The sequence below is a fragment of the Chiloscyllium punctatum genome, chromosome 10, assembly GCF_047496795.1.
Source record: "Chiloscyllium punctatum isolate Juve2018m chromosome 10, sChiPun1.3, whole genome shotgun sequence".
NCBI classification, from domain to species: Eukaryota; Metazoa; Chordata; class Chondrichthyes; order Orectolobiformes; family Hemiscylliidae; genus Chiloscyllium; species Chiloscyllium punctatum.
In genome coordinates, this window is record NC_092748.1 from 35007613 (window position 1) to 35029880 (window position 22268).

Consider the following 22268-nt stretch of genomic DNA (forward strand, 5'->3'; position numbering starts at 1 on the left):
CAACTTTATAGTATTCCAATAGTGTTCTGGTAATATTGCAAGTAGCGTTATAATGGTGCCTCATTCTTACCAGTGCAGTACTAGTTTGTTCCACAATAATTTATTATCATAAAATTGGCAACCACTCTGAAATGGAAAAGTATGCTCAATGCCATGAGTAATTGTATTTGTATGAGATTTATTATCCACACTTGGTAGGCCTATTCCTTGTGTGATATGAACGTGATAAATATTTCAATTTTGAAACAGATGTGTTGCACCACAAGAACCCATAATCCTAAATTCTAGATAGTGTGGATCTAGGCTAGAACAATACTGTGGCCATAGTATCTTGATGCCGCAGAGTCAAAGTTAGTGTTTTCTGCCTGTAACATCAGTAATCTCAAACTATGTCCCCAGGATCACAGGGTGGGTGAGTGAGTGGGGATGGTGGAGGTGGTTATGAACTTAGACCATTTCCAGGGTGTTTGTAAAATATTGTGATTACTGAGCAGGTACTGTACAAGGGAGTGAGCACCTAAGGTGTAATGGTCATGTCATAAATCAGCACTTTTGTCAAAAGTCCTACATGAATTAATATGTTACCAGTTAACCAAGCCAGCAGTCTCCTGCACTGGTGCACTTCTTCAAGGAGGTGACACAGAAAATTAGTCACAGACCACTCTTCGACCAGTCTCCCCACTGGTTTACCAGAATTAGAACAATGAATGTTATTTTAATTTAAATGGATTTTTACAAGTGTTTTTTGGGCTGTATTCGGCAATTGTATTCATTTTCTCTGAGAAACAAGCAACATTAGTCATTCTATATAAAATCCAATATGTTGTTATCAAACATTGCATCAAGAATAGGCAAACTCTTCAGTGAGTAGCAGATACACCCATCTCACTGATATTTGCAAGTAAATACCTGTTTACTTAAAAGCATTGTTACAACATTTTCAACAGTAGCGCTTTTGTTAGTGTTAAAATTTAGATGGGTTATCCAAAGTATCATGCAACTTATTGACAGTGACAGCACCAGCCCAGTTTTAACTCATTAATTTCAAATTGTCTGAAGATTGCAGGGACTGCCTAAATACAAGTAAAATATTTGCTGGTAAACCATACTGACTAGGCATGTCCCAAGGTCTTCGAGTTAAATGTTCTCCGGCAGGACAAATCACAGGGAAAGAGGGAAAAAGCGGTAAGGGTCCTCACCTCCAGTTTGCTGTACAATAAATCCTACCAGGCTTTATCTGAATGGATGCTGAATAAGAGCGCAGTCAGGTTTAGCTGTGACTTCCTCCATGAAAGAGCCTACTGACATTTACAGCTCAGGCTCAAGTGAATTATGGTCACCTAGACAATAACCGTGGCTGGATACGATAACATGTGCACTTGTATAGGTTTTTATAAGCCATGAGCTGTCAGAATAACTTTTGTATCAACTGAAGGGAACATTTACTACTCATCTAGTTGCTGTAAAAGTCAAGGGTGCAATGTTTACATTTAATGATTTAAAACTGGAGTTTGATAAATTTGACTCTACACTTTCCAACCAGTTTCAGTGTCCCCTGTCAAGAATCATTATTCAGTGCAAAATCAAATCAAATACATGCACAGCTCTCATAATGTTCTATTTTAATGAGTTACAATAATGTCTACCTCCATGACTGAGTCTCAACATTTCATTTCAACACAAACTAATTAAACGTGTGCCTGAGTCAACAGGAATCTCCTCTAATTGTCTCTGAAAGATAGTATTCAAATAAGATGTTACAAAGTGGGGATGGATTGGGAGTTGTCTGCTGCATTCTCAAGCTGCAGTGATTTTTATTGATGGAGTTAGTGATTGTAGCTAATTCCCTATGAAGCCTGTCAGGTATTCAGCAGTTGTAAATGGATAAGAAAAAGTGCTCAGATACACCACTGTTCCCTCTGCTGCTAAGTGTAAGTTTATGAAAGCCAGCAATCCTGTGCCAAGCACCACCTAGTTACAATACTTGACATGGAACAGAGTTGGAAATTTTAATTAATTCTGCATTTACCCCTTTCTTTAATAAGTGAAACACAACTTCGAATTAACATTAACCCATTGTTTTGGTGATTGGTTTTCAGCTCATCTGTTGACACCAAAAACATTACATCAATAAAGATAACCCAAAGTAAGGAATAACATAATGTAATATTAACCCTCCTTTAATATTAACCCTCCTGAAATAAACGGTGTGAACATACAATTTTAAAGCAGAAATCCAATCTATTTTGACAAATCCAGCCTGAGCAAACCTCTTCTGAACAATGAGCATTATGACTCCTTGACTCCGATTAAGGTTATTTTGTCAAAGACCCTGTTGTTTTATGTGACTTATAGTGGAGGGTCTCTGTGGGTTAGAACACTTCATGCCTTTGTAGACAAACAAAACCATACTGAAGGAATGTATTCCTTTCTATTGAGCTTCAGTGTCCTAACTAAATGTTATAGGGTAATTAAATTTGGGCAGTCTGAATCCAATGTGTTGTTTTCAAACATTGCATTAAGAATAGGCAAACTCTGCAGTGAGTAGCAGATACACCTATCTCACTGATATCTGCAAATAAATACCTGTTTTCTCAAAAGCCTTCACGAAAAACACTGACCCCTCCACTTCTCCAGCTCCCTCCAATCTTCAAATCAACTCTTTGATGAACCTTTCAGGGTATGCTCTCACTCAATATTTCCTCTTTTATCTCGGTGTTGTAAACTAAACCTAGATGAAACCACATCAGATATTTTTCCATGCTATGCTGCTATATGAACCCAATTGACTTTTGTCATAATATATCAGCACTCAATTTGTAAGGAACTCAGGAAATGTATAAGGAAGGCTGGTATGGATTATCGTAAGAGATTATGCATCGATACAGTATGAGGCATTCTTCTGAAGCTGTGATTAAATAATAAGCGGCAAAGCAGAGAAAATTTGATATTATCACACAATGTGGTTTCTTTTGGTGATGCTTGATGCTGACATAGTGCAACAATATGGAAACATTTTAATATTGAAATCTTTCACATTTAGCACATGTAAAAGTATATTGTATGTTATATATTAGTTCATATCGGGACTGTCGAGCACATGAAACAAAATTGGGAATAATAAATGTGTTCTTGGTAGAATATGCCACAACATTGGGTTATAGTCCAACAGATTTATTTGGAAGCACTAGCTTTTCGAGCGCCGTTCCTTCATCAGGAGGTAGTGGAGGTCAGTGTCATGGAGATGTGATACAGTAATAAATCTTCGATTAAAACATACTGACACACCCACGCAGATCCTCCCTCACACACATACAAGCCCCGCACTCACACCAACATATGCACCCTCTCACACATACCCAATCACACTCATACACACACACTCTATCATGTGCACTCACACCCACTCGCGCACACTCACATGCACACTCAATCTGTCACTCCTACATACACACACATATAAGCTTATGGGGTGAATTTGTTTTCGCAGAATTACATTTTATTTGCTCAAAGACTGCATGAGTCCGTGTAAAACAATACAGAGGGCTTGTCAGTCTGACATAGCACTGGAACACAGACAGACTTCACACCAATTGTTTAAAATGTTGAGCTAACTTGAGGATGTAATTTAAAAGAAGTTCTGGGATTTACACATCAAAGAAAAAAAAGTATATCCTATTCTAAAAGATGAAAGTTTTAATCTAAGATTGTTTACTGTATCACATCTCCATAACATGGACTCAGTTGGCTGTAAATTCTGTGAGCATGATCTTAACCTCCACAGCTACCTGATGAAGGAGCGGCGCTTCGAAAGCTAGTGCTTCCAAATAAACCTGTTGGTCTATAACCTGGTGTTATGTGATTTTTAACTTTGTCCACCCCAGTTCAACACCGACACCTCCAAGTCTTGGTAGAATAAGGAAGTGCTTGTTGCTTTTGTCTTACTTTCTACAAGGCATGAATGGATGCCACTTCCTTACACAAAAGACTGATCACCAGGGCTTAATTTTTTAATAATTGACTTGTAGAATAGACAGGGGTCTGAACCACAAGGTCAAATAATCGGTGGGTTCTTGTACATACATTGTTGAGCTTGAGCTTGCTCTTATCCTGTTTCTGTAAGTGTCCTGACAGGTGGTACAAGACAGCCCTGCTTCTTCTTCTGTTGGCGTTGAAACCAGGTGGCCTGGTGTTTTGGTAGATTTCCACATCATCTGCAGTGGGGGTGACAAGATGAAAACATTGGCATTAGTTGAAAATGATAGAAGCATATAGAGAAATGTTGATAGAATCGCATGGACAAGGAGTGACGACTGGGAGCAACAAATATTATTGGGCCCAGAACTTGACTAGAGAGTTGATATTGAGCTATGCATTAAGGATTGGGAATGGGGCTTGAAGCCACACACTATTCTGATTTAGTGAGAGCTGATACACTAAGATTTGAGTTTGTTCCCCTGTAGTTATTTACAGAAAAATGCCATTATGATATCTGTGCTGAAGTGGAACCACTGCTGTAATGCAGATATTTGGATACACTTGAAGTCCTCTAAATGCAGTGTAACAATCACCAGCCAACTTCCTTTTTGCTGATGAGGGATAAATATTGGTCAGGAAAGAACTGTCTTCAAAATAATGTCAGGAATCCTTTGCATCCATCTGACAGGGTCTCCTTTTAATACCTCACCTGAAATGAAACAGTACAGCACTCCCCAGCACAGCACTGAGGCGTCAGCCTATATTTTTGTGTTTAAAGGCATTAGTTGGACTTGAATCCAGAATTTTCTAACATAAAGGTGAGATATCCACCAACTACATCATAGCTGATAGGATGATATATACATCTTTCTCAATGTGTCCAATCATTATTCACTCAAAGGATGGGCATTAAATCTCACCAAATATTTCATTGGTGAATCTGGAAAAAAAATTGTTTAAGATTCAATCAAGATGTTATTTTAATGCTTTGATCAGTACATCAATCATTATATCCAATTGATGCTGAGATGTATTTACGCCTTTTAAAAAAGTCAACTTACAAACAAACTTCGAGACACTGATCTGTTTGTCTTGGATCTGAGCAAATTTATCTATTTGCCTAAAATTGCTGGTTTACAACACCATGTGCCAATATTTAATGAAGATGGTTTGGATCCATTGCAGCAATGGGGAGAAAGAGTATGGGCACTGGGATCACTAGAATTGTTGAAAGGTAGGAACTATCTGGAATTTGTTGAGTTAATGAAACAGTGGGATTGTGCCTTCCATCAGGTATTATAATCTAGTGGCCCAAATTGTTATGGGTAAAGCCCATTTGAGGTTAGTACCAGGCAAATAAGATACCTGGGTGGAACCTGGCTGGATAGAGCTCAGTCATTTTCTTTTCATCTTTGTTTCTGATGTGATCTATTACTGCAACTTTATTATGCAATTCTGCAGTCTTTAACAATAAAACTAAACAAAGTTTATTAACAATAGAAATGAAGATAAACAAGAAACAAATTATTCTATTCTCTTATAACAAACATTCAAAGATTTTAAACACAGTAAAAAATAACTCAAGCACTCTTTATTGGATTAAACAGAAATCACAGCTTTGTATTGGGTTGAGTACATCCTGGTACAAACATTGTTGCAATTCTAAGAGCCTCTCATGCTGAGGTTACCATGATAGACTCCTTATCGCCCGAGATGTGGTGACTCTCAGATTAAACCATCACCAGTTGTCTCAAATTAGACAGCAGCCTTACGGTCCTCTGGGACTGTGGTGACTTTATATTTTTTTGTGCTGCATTTCACGCAAGACCCAGACCAACTCATTTCCAAGGGAGAAAGGGATTTTTTTCTTCTTCATTTTCTTTTTGGGCTAGAAGTGATTAAAATTTCACTTTATCTGCTGGAAGTAGATAATGATTCCTTCATTATTATTATGCTCTTACTTAACATTCTTCCATTGCTAAATGTCATTAATGCAGTTTCAATTATTTTTCTTTTTTTAAAAACTTATTTTCCCTTCTTTTCCACAGACTGTAACATAATAATCTGATCTGGGATTAATAATAACTTCTTATTCTAAGGATAGTTTCAGTACTTTTAACTCCTTTTCTTAGGAATACTGCTTAGCACATGTTACTCTTTCAAACAATTGTTCAGCACTTCTCTTTTGAACACCTCCCAGCATAGAATAATGAAAGTCAGCGTCTCAAACATTCTGTCACCTAAACCCTCTGGGGGATTTCTGAGGAACTCTGGGTAACTTCCCTTGGCTTAGAATTGTAGTTTTTAAAAAGCTAATTGTTAACTCCAAATATATAGACAAGTCCAAACTTGCAAGAAATGATATTAGAATACATTATTTTATATACCAAATATTAAATACATTATACATATTACAAATCTCTCAGTTACAGAGGGAAGAAACAAAGTTGAAGGTGGAGGACTCTGGTTGATCTGAAAAAGTACTGCAGAGGAGGCTACTAAATAAGATAAGAGCTCATGATGTTAGGGACAAGGTACTGGCATGAATAGAGGTTTGGCTGATATGCAGACAGTAGGAATAAAGGGCTATTTTTCAGCAAAACAGCCGATGACTAGTGGAGTTCTGCAGGGGTCAGTGCTCAGACAACAACTTTTCACATTATACACATTCATGATCTGGACACTAAATTACTAAGTTTGCAGATGATAAAGATAGTTGAAGGGATAGATAGTGCTAGGGAAGCTGCAGAAGGACTTGGACAGGCTAGGAGGGTGGGCAAGGAAGTGACAAGTGGAATACAATGTGAGAAAGTGTGAGGTCATGCACTTTGGTAGGAAGAATTGAGGTATAGACTATTTTCTAAACAGGGAAAGGCTTTGGAAATCTGAAACACAACGAGGAGCCCTAGTTCAGGATTGTCTTCAGGTTAGCATGTACATTCAGTTTATAAGACATTGTCAGCATTAATTTCAAGAGGGCTACAATATTGGAACATTGTGAACAGTTTTGGGTCCGTATCTAAGGAAGGATGTACTGGTGTTGGAGGGGGTTTAAACGAAGTTTACAAAAATGATCGTGGGGATGAAAGACTTTCATATAAGGAGTAGTTGAGGACTCTGTGTCTATGCTTAATGGAGTTTAGAAGGACTGGGGAGCTCACATTGAAACTTACAGAATAATGAGAGGCCTGGATAGAGTGGACGTGGAGAAGGTGTTTTCACTAGAAGGTGCTTTTTCTAGTAACTATAGGCCGGTGAGCCTCACTTCTGTTGTGGGCAAAGTCTTAGAGAGAATTGTAAGGGATAGGATTTATGAATATCTGGATAGGAATAATGTGATCAAGGATAGTCAGCATGGTTTTGTGAAGGGCAGATCGTGCCTCACAAACCTTATTGAATTCTTTGAGAAGGTGACTAAGGAGGTGTACGAGGGTAAAGCAGTAGATGTGGTGTATATGGATTTTAGTAAGGCGTTTGATAAGGTTCCCCATGGTAGGCTACTGCAAAAAATAGGGAGGTATGGCATTGAGGGTGATTTGGAGGTTTGGATTAGGAATTGGCTGGCTGGAAGAAGACAGAGGGTAGTAGTTGATGGTAAAGGTTCATTTTGGAGTGCAGTTACTTGCGGTGTTCCGCAAGAATCTGTTTTGGGACCATTGCTGTTTGTCATTTTTATAAATGACCTGGAGGAGGGGCTAGAAGGTTGGGTGAGCAAGTTTGTGGATGATATGAAAGTCACTGGAGTTGTTGACAGTGAGGAAGGATGTGTCAGGTTACAGCGGGATATAGATAAGCTGCAGAGCTGGGCAGAAAGGTGGAAAATGGAGTTCAATGTGGGTAAGTGTGAGGTGATTCACTTTGGTATGAGTAACAAAAAGATGAGGTACTGGGCTAATGGTCGGATACTTGGTAGTGTGGATGAGCAGAGGGATCTTGGTGTCCATGTACACAGATCTCTGAAAGTTGCCACCCAGGTAAATAGTGCGGTGAAGAAGGCATATGGCTTACTGGCTTTTATTGGTAGAGGAATTGAGTTCGGGAGTCCTGAGGTCATGTTGCAGTTGTATAAGACTCTGGTGTGGCCACATTTGGAGTATTGTGTGCAGTTTTGGTCGCCATACTATAGGAAGGATGTGGAGGCACTGGAACGGGTGCAGAAGAGGTTTACCAGGATGTTGCCTGGTATGGTAGGAAGATCATATGAGGAAAGGCTGAGGCACTTGGGGCTGTTTTCATTGGAGAAAAGAAGGTTTAGGGGTGACTTGATAGAGGTGTACAAGATGATTAGGGGTTTAGATAGGGTTGACCATGAGAAACTTTTTCCACATATGGAGTCAGCTATTACGAGGGGGCATAGCTTTAAATTAAGGGTGGTAGGTATAGGACAGATGTTAGGGGTAGATTCTTTACTCAGCGAGTCGTGAGTTCATGGAATGCCCTGCCAGTAGCAGTGGTGGACTCTCCCTCTTTATGGGCATTTAAGCGGGCATTGGATAGGCATATGGAGGATAGTGGGCTAGTGTAGGTTAGGTGGGCTTGGATCGGCGCAACATCAAGGGCCAAAGGGCCTGTACTGCGCTGTATTTTTCTATGTTCTATGTTCTATGTTCTACTAGTAGGAGAGACTAAGATGTGAGGGGACAGCTTCGGACTGAAGGCATGATCCTTTCGAACTGAGATGAAGAGTAACTTCTTCAGCCAGAGGGTGGTGAATCTGTGGAACTCAGTGCCACAGAAGACTGTGGAGTCCAGCCGTTGAGAGTATTTAAGATGGAGTTAGATAGATTCTTGATTGGTATGGGGAGAAAGCAGGAGAATGGGGTTGAGAAACCTATCAGCCATGATCAAATGGCAGAGAAGACTCAATGGGCTGAATGATCACATTCTGCTTCTGTACCTTATGCTCTTAGATCTAGGATAGTTTGGGGAAAAACTGAAATCAGAACTAAGACAGAACAGCCGCTCTGCAGCAGTTCTTGGAGAAAATAACGATTATAGGACTTAACAAATGTTGAAGGGAAGGACTCATCTTGGAAGAGGGCACAAAGCTGAGGAACAATGTTGATTAAAGAAAATTGATGCTTTTTTTCTCCACGAAGTGAGATTGAATTGCAGTGGCTAATGGAGAGTATCCAATGACTCTGCGGTGTAATTGGTCTACATGAAATCCGTAACTACAGACCAATCAACAATATTACAAGTTGACTGTGTACTGTGTAGATACATATTATTAAACATATACATTTAATAATAATAATGCAGTGTTATTCTACAGTAAAGTTGCAGGTGAATTATCTATAACCAGTGAAACAACTAATTCTTATTACGCTAAGTGAATAAGTAAACCTGTATTGCTAACATAAAGTAAAATATGGTAAATGTTGAAATAAGGACAGAAATTTCCAGGAGAGCAGCACCAACGTTAACATTCTAGGTCAATGACCATTTTTCAGAACTGGAAGAAGTTAGAGATTTAATAGATTTGAAACAAATCAAGGGGCAGGGAAAGGGGTAAATAAGGAAAATCTGTAATTGGATGAAATATAGAAGAGAAGTGATGACCAAGGGGATGATCAAGCAACGCCAAAGAAAATGCTAATGGGATAAGTAAAAAATCAAGAAGAAGTGCAAATGGTGATATAGTTCCTAATAATGACGGTGTATGACTTGGTGAGCAACATGCAGTTTGGCATGCTCCCCTTATCTGCTACACCTATCCTTCTAAGTGGTAGTGGTCATAGACTTGGAGGTTACTGTCAATGGAACCAAGGTGAATTGTTGCAGTCTATCCTTTTTTTGGTGTGCTAGTCAAACACGCTTTGTCCTGGATGGTGTCAAACTTCTCGATTGTTGTTGGAGCTGGACCATCTAGGCAAAAGGGAAGTGTTCCATCACATTCCTGACTTGTATACAGTTGGCAGGTTTTAAAGGGTCAGGAGGTGAGTTACTTACTGCAGATTTCCCAGCCTCTAATCTGCTTTTGTAGCCACTACATGTGGTCGGGAGACCCATGACCTCCAGGATTTTTACAGAAGTGTTGATATATTTTCACAAGCATGGATAAAAACTTGAAATGAGGAAGCCAAGTTTAAAACTAGCTGGACTCTGCAATTTAGAAACTGCGGAGCTGGAACAAACAGTATTTATGAGCCAGGCTTGGGACAATGAACTTTTCATTGAAACCAGACAGATCTGGAACTGCCTGACCAGGTGCTAATAGTCCCATTGTTTCAGAATGAACTGTTGTTTCCATCTCCTGTGACTCTGCTATGTAAGAAGAACACTCCACAGACCTGGCACATAGCTCAGTATAGGTTCAGAGGCATAGAGTGGCAAGGGCAGCACTTGACAGGTGAAGGTTCAAAATCCTGTTCTCTGACCTTCAAATATGGAAGGTAGTCACCTTATTGGATCTTCTGTCCCCTGCTTGAGGCTAATATTGGATACAGGCCACGGAATTTTTGAGGAGGACATGATGAGGGGGATAAAAAGGAGCAACCTGGAAACAGAGCACATTCTGCATTTTCACCTTCTTCAACAGTGTCTTCAGGGAGCAACTTTGATGAGCAGTTGAGCTGCTTAGCATCTTCAGCTCCTTGTATCTCGTGGTGAGCATCATCAGGCTGATCAGACCCACAGAGACTTCCTCGGTGAGATGACCCAAAGACCAGAGCCAGCCCTAAATGAGATGGGAAGCCCAAATTGATGACCACAGATTCCATAACATTAACTAACCCTCAAGATAGAGGAAAGCCTATCCCAACCTTATTGAATGGGTATTTCCGGTCTTTTCAGACGAACATTCAAAAACAATTGTAGGACTACGGATAGGGTGCAGTGAATCCTCAGAAGTGGATGCCAAAAGTAAAGCACTAGTGAAAATTTGAGACTATTTACTTGGTGAATTAAGGCTGTTTATTTGGTGAGTTAAAGCTGTTTACTGAAGAGTCCTGTGAAGGGATTGGTAGAGTTGCCAGGATCTGATAAATATTTTTTGTATTTGATAAAGCTGTGTTAAATGAACCCTTGACTCTTGTCCTCTTTGTATATCATAATGTGCCTGAGTTAAAAAAGGGTTATTGCAAACTGATCAAGATTAGTCAGGGTACATTCACACACCTTTTACTTTACAACAAGTACTTATACGGCAACTTTGTTCATAGTAAGCAAATTTTGAAACCCCCACCTGCTTACTAACAGAATAGAACTTCAAGATTCCACAGTTTTGAACAAACAAAATAAACCTTATTACACAATCTTAGGAAAGTAATCAATCTACTATATGTACAACTTATACTCTAACATCCAAATTTAACAAGAGGAAAATATGGATTAATGAATGACAAACTGTGGTTGAAAACACTACAGTTCGTATCAAAGTGCTGCTCAGTCCAGACAGATTCCTTGGATTCCACAACAACCCAGTCAGACATCAGACAGTCACCAGTGACAATATTGAGGGACAATTTACACAAGATGAGCTGTTTGATCTTCAGGAGTTCAATAAGCTCAAAATTTGAGGTTATATCAATTGCTGAGGTCCATTTCTGAATTCACAGAGAGAGACTGCACCCCTCTAGTTTTTACAGCAGTGGGGAAATGAACTGGCTTCATTCATCATCCAGTGTTCAGATGTGTGGGCTTGGGGTTTCTGGTGAGGAAAGAGGTGTTGAATGGTAGCTTTGACCCTTCTCCCCAGCTGTTGGCCAGGTGTCCCTGTGCTCTTCACCAGGTACTCCCACTACCGAGTCATTCACCTGGTTCTGGCACTGGTCATCACTATTGTAATTGAAGCTGATTAAGGGTGGCTGATAGAGGGCAGCTGCAGCCCTTTGGTCAAGGATACCAAAGAAAGCTACAATCAGTGTGTTTGCTCAATATTTCAGGCCCAAAATTAATTCTGAGAAAGTGAGGACTGCTGGTATGAATTGTTTCTCATATGGTATTTTCAAGTAAAGGCTGATTAAAGACTCGTAAATGCATATAGAGGCCATTATTGGTACCAAATTCACAGCAAGATGGCAACGGATACAGTTGTGTCCTTGCAAGTTCCTGCGTGCAGATCTAAGTTTCCTATTTCCTACAATCATTCTACACTCTTTAAACTTAATAGCAAGCTTTGAAAAATTACTAATAGCTTTGTTTTTGCTGCTGTTTACCTATTACTTACTATCTATGCTACTTAATTATATGCTCTGTTGCTTGCAAGATAAAGCTTTTCACTGTGCCTCGGTACATGTGACAATAAATTCAATTCAATCAATTATTTCTTATGAGTCAAATCTCATTAAAATCCTCATTTCCTGCATGTGGGATATCAAATTTTCACTTTGGAAGATCTAGCCTTTGAATTTTCTTAAAAGTGGCAACAATTCTGGCTTGCCTCAATGACAAAATCATATCCTGGTAGTTTAATGTCTTCTCGTGAGATGGTGCTGCTGAGGTTTTACTTATTCCCATTTTGATTGACATTCTCTGATTAACATTTGAGTGACCTCTTAAAAATTGCACAGTATGCTCTGCCCCTTGTTGCTCGGCAGAAACAAGTATTTCAAGCACCGGAGATTCTTGCGTTTTGCATTAATAATCCTTTCGTTTACAAAGCACCAATACAGAGGAACAAAGCTGATGGTTATCACAATTCAGGTCAGACAAGTTCTCCTTAAATACCTGAGGCTTCTGCTGAGAGGTTATTTACCCCTCCTCCTCCTCCCCATCCAGGTACCTACTTTGTGTTGCCTCTGCTCATTCTTCCCGGGAAGGTCTAGATTAAACTACCTCACTCACTTTTTGGAAGCAAGTGGTTTCTAGTTGAACTCTTAAATTCATGACAAAGTTCAGAATGTTCCACCTCACTCCTGCAAATCTACCTTATGACAGCATCGACTTTAAGCAACTCAGGGAATCATGAAACACCTTCATAGTCACAGCAAAAACACATAGGAATCAATCAGCAACTAACCTCGAGGTAACAAAGGCATGGATGAGGATGTCAGCAGCAGGGAAATTGGGACCGGGGGAGGTTGAGCAATGTTAGTGAGGTGGAAATAAGCAGTACGAGTGATGGCACAAGCATGAGTTCAAAAGCTCTGCTCAAATTAATTTGATCCCAAGCTATGTCACCAATAAATCAGCTGCCAATGTTAGTTAACGACGCAAAAAAAACACTGCATACCAGTGTTGACACTTCCAGTGGTCTGCATTTCTCTTGGTCAACAGCATGTCATTAAGCTGTGTTGGGGGCTAAAAATGTGTTGCTGGAAAAGCGCAGCAAGTCAGGCAGCATCCAAGGAGCAGGAGAATCGACATTTCGGGCATGAGCCCTCCTTCAGCCCTGAAGAAGGGCTCATGCCCGAAACGTCGATTCTCCTTCTCCTTGGATGCTGCCTGACCTGCTGCGCTTTTCCAGCAACACATTTTCAGCTCTGATCTCCAGCATCTGCAGTCCTCACTTTCTCCATTAAGCTGTGTTGGATCAATGATTAATTTTAGGAATTCATCAACTGCGTTAATCTTAAAAGAGAGGAAATTTTAGCTCAGAAAGACATTTCACTGAAATAAAAGGATTGCGTTTAAAAAAAAAAGGCTACCAAACTACAGCACCATGGAAGCCACACTCTAATGCATGGAGTGCATTGTCTGTGAAGATCCCCAGAGATGTTAAACATGGAGATTGGCAAACAGCTTCTTTAATCAGAAATGGAGATGAAAAGTACGGTACATGAAACAATGGTCAAGAGGCTCTGCAGTCACCTGCTAATTAAGCTACCTTTTGGACTGTATAATTAGTTTTTGAGCCTCTGATGGCAGGTAGAGAAAAACCACATGACCAGTCAAGCTTTGTGCCCTGACAGAGGCTTCAGTGGCAGAATGGACTCTCATGCTGACTGAGTCTCAAACAGCATTCACTGAACTGTGAACTGTGTTTACATCTCTGTAAGCTGACAGCAGAGAATTCTACAGGACAAGTCTTTGCATTTTGATAGCAACGTCTTCGGATGAAATGAAGAACATTGCAACTACATTTTGAAACATGATCTTATGGGAGATCTAAACCCTTGCAAAAAATAAAGTCAGACCAGAATACCAGCCATAAACTGTGAACTTGTTATTTATTTTTTGAGACTATTTGCTTCATCTATCCGCTTCCTTTTAATCAGTAATAGTGGACATGGATTTCAATTACACGTGTTGCATTTTGGGATTTATATTAAGTGTATAATTTTTATACCCAGGTAAGTTTCAGAACTTGACCTCTTAGATTGTTAAAAAGTCAAGAAAACCTGTCAGACTTATCCATTACAGCCAGCAAATAAACACTTAGGTACATTCACCAGATTGGCAAGACTGTCTTTTACATTTCCAATCGCCTGTTATTATCAAACGAAGAGGAAAAGAACAGGAAAATAACATGGGTTGTTGACAAGCTCCAACACCCCCTACCGGTATGGTTGTGGCATCGCTCATGATGGAAATATGTGCATGGGTGCCATTTCGGAACCAAACTATGGCTTTGAAACACTGGGTCTTAAGGAATTGGTCACAACAAAAAAACTTCACTAAAATCTGATCAAGTCCTTTTCAGTTTAGAATTTTTTAAAATTACGATTGCAGAAATTACCTTTAGACTGATCAAGATTAAAGTATTTGCTGGGCTAGCCTGAAAAGTCTTTCCTTTCAATTACCAAATAGTAAGATAGAAGAGCTTTGTATCCTGTATGGACTGCAGAATGAATTACATGCTCATCCAACATTGCATTGGACCTACTCAGTTGCTTTAGATTATGCATTTCAATTGCAATGTTACACTGAAGCCTCTGAGAGGATGGTTTGATCATTAGTAGTCATTGCACATTTTAGTTGCACTGAAAAAATTATTCCATTTTCCCCGCAAAGCAGATTTGAGTAAATAAATATTAAAATTCTCATTAAGTATAGGGGCCTGAACATTTCAATTAATTGAACAATTTATCAATATCAGCTGCTCCTTTCCACAATAGCTCGTGTCTAATGCTGTGCTTGTTTACTATAAATAGCTCACACAACTAAACAGGGAAGCCTCATCGGGGCAACAGCAGCATGTACACTAGTACAATAATTAGTGACTTATTTTGAGATGTTGATTCACAATTCAATCCAATACAACTTCTAATGGAGCCACTGAAGAAGAAATCTCTCAACATCTGTGACTAGTAGATGAAGAGCAGGATTTGAAAGACCCCATGCTCCGAACAGCAGATTTTAAATTGATTGCACACTATCACATTCATTACTGTTGACATATTGTGGCACCAGAGTTAATTGAAATTTGAAAAGGACATTTATTCATTGGAAAATAAAAGCAAAAGCAGTTGGAAATGCACTGCAGGCTTGTCAACCTCTGAAACTCTCAGTTGGAGTCCCTACTCCTTTGGATGGACTCTACTGGAAACGCTACTATAAGACCATGAGACATAGGAGTGGAGGTCAGGCCATTCGGCTCATCAAGTCCACTCTGCCATTCAAAGATGGTTGATCGGCATGTCAATGCCACTTACCCGCACTCTCCCTGTATCCCCTAATAGAAGAATCTACTTGAGGTGTCTGGGCAAACCATCAGCCAGACAGAGATGGTGATGGACTCCTGCTGCTTCTTGCAAGGAAGGTAAAGCAATGAGAAAGCCACCGTCCAAGACCCCTGGACCAAGGTCCTGCCTGGCAGTGACAGCTGTTGGCCAATCAAAGCCCAGCACTGCCTTGAAAATTCAGGGTAATGGCAAGGCATCTGGAGACAGTTGGTTTCTCAGGTTTGGTGTCATTTCGAGAGGGGCCAAGGGGTGTTGATATTAACATCAGATAGGGATATCTCACTGGACATCTTTCTGCAGGTTGTTCAGGTACTTAGTGTTTTTGACATGCAGGTGTTCCCACACACACATACCTTCCCTTTCTCTGTCATGTGTGCACATACTTCCTGTTTCAGAGACACTTTCACAGATGAGGCAGAGCGTAGTATATCAAAATTTTATGATGATACAAAATAGAGGTAAGAGGGCATGTTGTATTGAGGATATAATGGACTGCAAGAGGACGTAGATAGGCTTAGTGAATGAATGAATGGGCAGAAACTTGGCAGATGGAGTATAATGTAGGAAAGTGTGAGGTCATGCACTTTGGTAAAAAAAAAGACAAAAGACCATCAGTTAAATGGAGAGACAGAGACTCCAAAATAGTGCAGTGTGGAGGGATGAGTGTTCTTGTGCATGAAACACAAAATGTTAGCATGCAGGTACCACACAAAATTAAGAAGGCAAATAGAATTTTGCCCTTTATTGCTGGGGTAGAGGGGCTAGTGTTTTAAAAAACAGAAGTTGTCTTACAAGTAGAAAGGGTGTTGGTGGATATTTCTGTGTATAATGCAGAAGATGCAGGATCAGTTTATTCCTAAAAGGAAGAAAGATCCCAGGAGGAGACATGGGCGGCCGTGGCTGACGAGGGAAGTAAAGAAACATATAAGGTTAAAAGAGAAAAAGTATAACTTAGCGAAGATAAGCGGGAAAACGGAGGACTGGGAAGCTTTTAAAGAACAACAGAGGATTAGTAAGAAGGAAATACGCAGAGAAAAAATGAGGTACGAAGGTAAACTGGCCAAGAATATAAAGGAGGATAGTAAAAGCTTTTTTAGGTATGTCCAAGGCAAAAAAATGGTTAGGACAAAAATTGGGCCCTTGAAGACAGAAGCAGGGGAATATATTACTGGGAACGAAGAAATGGCAGAGGAATTAAATGGGTACTTCAGATCTGTATTCACTGGGGAAGACACAAGCAATCTCCCTGAGGTAACAGTGGCTGAAGGACCTGAACTTAAGGGAATTTCTATTTGCCAGGATTTGGTGTTGGAGAGACTGTTAGGTCTGAAGGTTGATAAGTCTCCGGGACCTGATGGCCTGCATCCCAGGGTACTGAAGGAGGTGGCTCGGGAAATCGTGGATGCGCTGGTGATTATTTTCCAGAGTTCAATAGAATCGGGGTCGGTTCTTGAGGATTGGAGGGCGGCTAATGTTGTGCCACTTTTTAAGAAGGGTGGGCGGGAGAAAGCAGGAAATTATAGACCAGTTAGTCTGACCTCAGTGGTGGGAAAGATGCTGGAGTCTATTATAAAGGATGAAATTACGGCACATCTGGATAATAGTAACAGGATAGGACAGAGTCAGCATGGATTTATGAAGGGGAAATCATGCTTGACTAATCTTCTTGAATTTTTTGAGGATGTAACTCGGAAGATGGACGAGGGAGATCCAGTGGATGTAGTGTACCTGGACTTTCAGAAAGCTTTTGATAAAGTCCCACACAAGAGGTTAGTGAGTAAAATTAGGGCGCACGGGATTGGGGGCAAAGTACTAGATTGGATAGAGAATTGGTTGGCTAATAGGAAACAAAGGGTAGTGATTAACGGCTCCATTTCGGAATGGCAGGCAGTGACCAGTGGGGTACCGCAGGGATCCGTGCTGGGACCGCAGCTTTTTACAATATATGTAAATGATATAGAAGATGGTATCAGCAATAACATTAGCAAATTTGCTGATGACACAAAGCTAGGTGGTAGGGTGAAATGTGATGAGGATGTTAGGGGATTACAGGGTGACCTGGACAAGTTAGGTGAGTGGGCAGATGCATGGCAGATGCAGTTTAATGTGGATAAATGTCTGGTTATCCACTTTGGTGGCAAGAACAGGAAGGCAGATTACTACCTCAATGGTATCAAATTAGGTAAAGGGGCTGTTCAGAGAGATCTGGGTGTTCTTGTCCACCAGTCAATGAAGGCAAGCATGCAGGTACAGCAGGTCGTGAAGAAGGCTAATAGCATGCTGGCCTTCATAACAAGAGGGATTGAGTATAGAAGCAAAGAAGTGCTTCTGCAGCTGTACAGGGCCCTGGTGAGACCACACCTGGAGTACTGTGTACAGTTCTGGTCTCCAAATTTGAGGAAAGACATTCTGGCTATTGAGGGAGTGCAGCGTAGGTTCACGAGGTCAATTCCTGGAATGGCAGGATTGCCTTACACGGAAAGACTGAAGCGACTGGGCTTGTATACCCTTGAGTTTAGAAGACTGAGAGGGGATCTGATTGAAACATATAGGATTATGAAAGGACTGGACACTCTGGCAGGAGGGAACATATTTCCGTTGATGGGGGAATGCCGAACCAGAGGACACAACTTAAAAATACGGGGTAGACCATTTAGGACAGAGATGAGGAGAAACTACTTCACCCAGAGAGTGGTGGCTGTGTGGAATTCTCTTCCCCAGAGGGCAGTGGAGGCCCAGTCTCTGGATTCATTTAAGAAAGAATTGGATAGAGCTCTTAAAGATAGTGGAGTCAAGGGGTATGGAGATAAGGCTGGAACAGGATACTGATTAGGAATGATCAGCCATGATCATATTGAATGGCGGTGCAGGCTCGAAGGGCAGAATGGCCTACTCCTGCATCTATTGTCTATTGTCTATTGTCTATTGGTGGGACAATGACCTGGATTACTATCTAAAACATTTGTCCCTGTATTTAAGAAAGGGTCCGTGGGCATTGGAGACTGTTCAAAAGTGATACACAAGTCTGATTCCTGGGATGAAGGGGTTGATATTTCAAAAGTGGCAGAGCAGGTTATGTCTTTATTCATTAGAGATTAGAAGAATGAGGCATGATCTTACTGAAATATATAAGACTCCGAGGGGCTTGGCAAGGTAGATGTTTGATAAGATATTTCCAGTTGGGGAATCTTGAACTTGGGGAGATAATTACAGAAGGAGACATGTTTTTATAACTGACATGCAAAGGACTTGCCTCTCGCAGAGAATAATGAATGTCTAGAGTTCCAGAGAATTGTAGAGACAAGATCACTGAAAGTAATTAAAGAAGAGGTAGATTTTTGAAACCTTGAGGAGTTGAGAGCTATGTAGAGCTGGCGTGAAAAAGGAGTTGAGGTCTATGACAGGTCAGCTATGGTCTTATAAAATGACGTGGTAAGTTTGAGTGCCTGAAAGATCTACTTCTGCTGCTAATCCTTATGTTATTACGCTCTTATGAAAGTTGTGTTGGAGAAATTACTGTGATTGAAGGTTCATCATTCCTGGGACCTGACATTCTAAATCCCAGGCTTTTTGAAGTTAATAGATGCATTGGTGATCATCTTCCGAAGTTCTGTAGATTCTGGTATGTCTCCTGCAGACTGGAAGATAGCAAATGTTACCCCACTATTTAAGAGGGGAGCGAGGCAAAAAAGACACCAGGGAACTATGGACCTGTTAGTAGTACGTCAGTAGTGGGGAAAATGTGTGTATCTGTTATAAAAGATATGACACTTATATAATAATGATCTGATTGGGCATAATCAGCAAGGATTGGCAAGTGGTAAATTGCGTTTGACAAACATGTTGGAGTTTTTGAGCACGCTACTCACAGAATTGTTAAAGTGAAGGTGGAATATGTGGTATACTTGGAATTTCAGAAGACTATTGATAAAGTCCCTCATAGGAGATTGGCTTGCAAACTTAAAGCACGTGGGATAGGAAATAATGTTCTGGCATGGATTAAGGATTGGCCAATGGGCAGAAAATTGAGAGTACTCATACACGCGACAGATGTGTTCCTCTGCAATCTCGCGCTATAGAAAATTGTGCTATGGAAAACCATTATAGAAGATCGCACTGTAGAAGATCACTAATAGAAAATCACTATAGAAGAAAGTTCACGTTATTCAAACAGTGTCCACAATTCGTCACTCGTGTTATAGCCGACTCACGCTGACAAAATGTGCTTTATAGCAGAACGACATGTGAGAGTAAACAGATCAATCTTATGATGATGGGCTGTGACTACTGGGTACTGCAAAGATCAACGCTTGGGCCTCAACTGCTCCCAGTAGGATTTACATGTAGAGACCAAATGTAATATTTCCAAATTTCTAAATGATGCAAAACTAGGTGAGAATGTGTGCTGCGAGGAAGATACAAAGTGGCTTCAAGAGATAGGGGTTGGCTTGAACATGCAAAGGGAGAAAATGTGGAGAAATGAAAAGTTTTCTCGTAAATGATAAGGTGTCAGAAAGTGTAGATGTGGATGTAAATGTTCTCATCAGTGATTCATTGAAGGCTGCAGCAAGCAATTATGGAGCCTGTATCACAAAGTATTTGAGAACAGAAGTAGCAAAATTTTACTTCAATCATATAAACCTTGGTTGCACTGTACTTGAGTACTATGAGCAGTTTTGTTTCCCTATCTTAGGAGGGATATTATTGCCATAATTTTAACTAAACATCTTTAGACTTGTTCCTGAGATGGCAGGACTGTCCTACAAAGAAAAATCAAGGAAATTTGTCATATACTTTCTCGAGTTCTGAGAATGAGAATTGATCTCAATAAAACCTGCAAAATATTTACAGGAATACAAAGTGTAGATGAAAGTAAGATGTTTTCCTTGGTTAGGGAGTCTAAAACCAGGGACACCCTATTTGAAGATCAGGAGCATGCCATTTAGGATTAAGATAAGGAGAAATCTTTCTACTCAGAGGGTTGTGAATCTTTGTAATGCTCTCCCCCAGAGAGTTGGGGAAGTTCAGTCATTGAGTATTTTTGATGTAGAATCATAGAGATGTACAGTATGGAAATAGACCCTTCGGTCCAACCTGCCCATACTAACCAGATATTCAAATTAATCTAGTCCCATTTGACCAACATCTCTCCAAACTGTTCATATTCAAATACCCATCCAGATGCTTTTTAAATGTTGTAATTTTACCGGCCTCCACCACTTCCCCTGGCAGCTCATTTCATACACGTAGCACCCTCTGTGTGAAAAGGTTGCTCCTTACGTCCCGTTTAGATCTCTCCCTTCTCATCTTAAACCTATGCCCTCTAGTTTTGGACTCCCTACCCTCATAAAAAGACCTTAGCTATTTACCCTATCCATGCCCCTCATGATTTTCTAAACCTCTATAATGTCACCCCTCAGCACTATTCAGCCTCTCTCTATAGTTCAAACCCTCCAATTACAGCAATATCTATGTAAAGCTTTCTGTACCATTTCAAGTTTAACAATATCTTTCCTATAGCAGAGGCGCCAGAACTGAATGCAGTATTCCAAAAGTGGCCTAACCAAGGTCCTACACAGTGGTGACATGACCTCTTAACTCCTATACTCAATGCTCTGACCAATAAAGGAAAGCATTCCATGCTTTCTTCAATACCCTGTCTACCTATGACTCCAACTTCAAGGAAATATGAACCTCCATTCCAAGATTTTTTTGTTCATCAAAATTCCCCAGGACCTTGCTGTTAAGTGTGTAAGTCCTGTCCTGCTTTGCTTTTCCAAAATGCAACACCTCACATTTATCTAAATTAAACTCCATCTGCCTCTCCTCGGCCCACTGGCCCATCTGATCAAGGTCCCATTGTACTCCGAGGTAATCTTCTTCGCTGTTCACTACACCACAAATTTTGGTGTCATCTGCAAACTTACTAACCATACTTCCTATATTCAGATCCAAAACATTTATATAAATGACAAAAAAGTGGTGGACTCAGCACTGATACTTGTAATACACCACTGGTCACATTCCAAAAAAACAACCCTCCACCACCACCCTCTGCCTACTACCTTCTAGCTAATTTTGTATCCAAATGGCTAGCTCTCCCTGGATTGATTGTGATCTAACCTTGCTAACCGTGCAGAACCTTGTTGAAAGCCTTGCTGAAAAGATCAAGAAATTTCTAAATAGCAATTAAGTAAAGGCAATTGGAGATAGTGTGGGCAAAAGGCATTGAAGTAGATGATCAACCATGATTGTGTTAAATGATAGAGCAGGCAGTGGGTCTATGACCTTAGTAGCAACCAACCACCTTTCCAATTTTAAGCATTAACAATGAGGAATTTCAATTTTACTCGCACTATGAATTCAATCACAAATGTGACCCAAATGGTATATTTTGTAACAAAGGCCAAAACATTAAATATGAGACAAAAGATCAAAGCATATGTGCTAGGATTTGCTTGTCAGTTTCCCTAGACAGCAAACTCCCTGGTAGTTGCTGAGTCCATACCAGCATTGCTGGATTAAGACCCTTGAGTGAACCTCAATTACCTACATAAGGGTCTGAATTTGTAACAGGTAAGTGTCCCAACCAATCTAAACGCTTACCTGTTCTATCAAGCTTGAAACAGGACAAGGGTACAAGTTCCATCCATTGTCTGTAAGCTCATGGAGAAAATGATCTTCAACCCAATTATGTAATTGAGGGCTCAGAGTTGTTGTTGG

At 40.3% G+C, this 22268-nt stretch overlaps 1 protein-coding gene across 1 annotated transcript in view; it reads right to left on the reverse strand.

Annotated features, from left to right (window-relative positions):
* kcnh3 (potassium voltage-gated channel, subfamily H (eag-related), member 3) overlaps positions 1–22268 on the reverse strand; it is a 688912-nt gene that overhangs the window by 270050 nt on the left and 396594 nt on the right. Inside the window, exon 4 of the mRNA XM_072578888.1 lies at positions 4084–4214. Coding sequence (XP_072434989.1) covers positions 4084–4214 — 131 coding nt within the window. The remainder of the gene's footprint in view (positions 1–4083; positions 4215–22268) is intronic.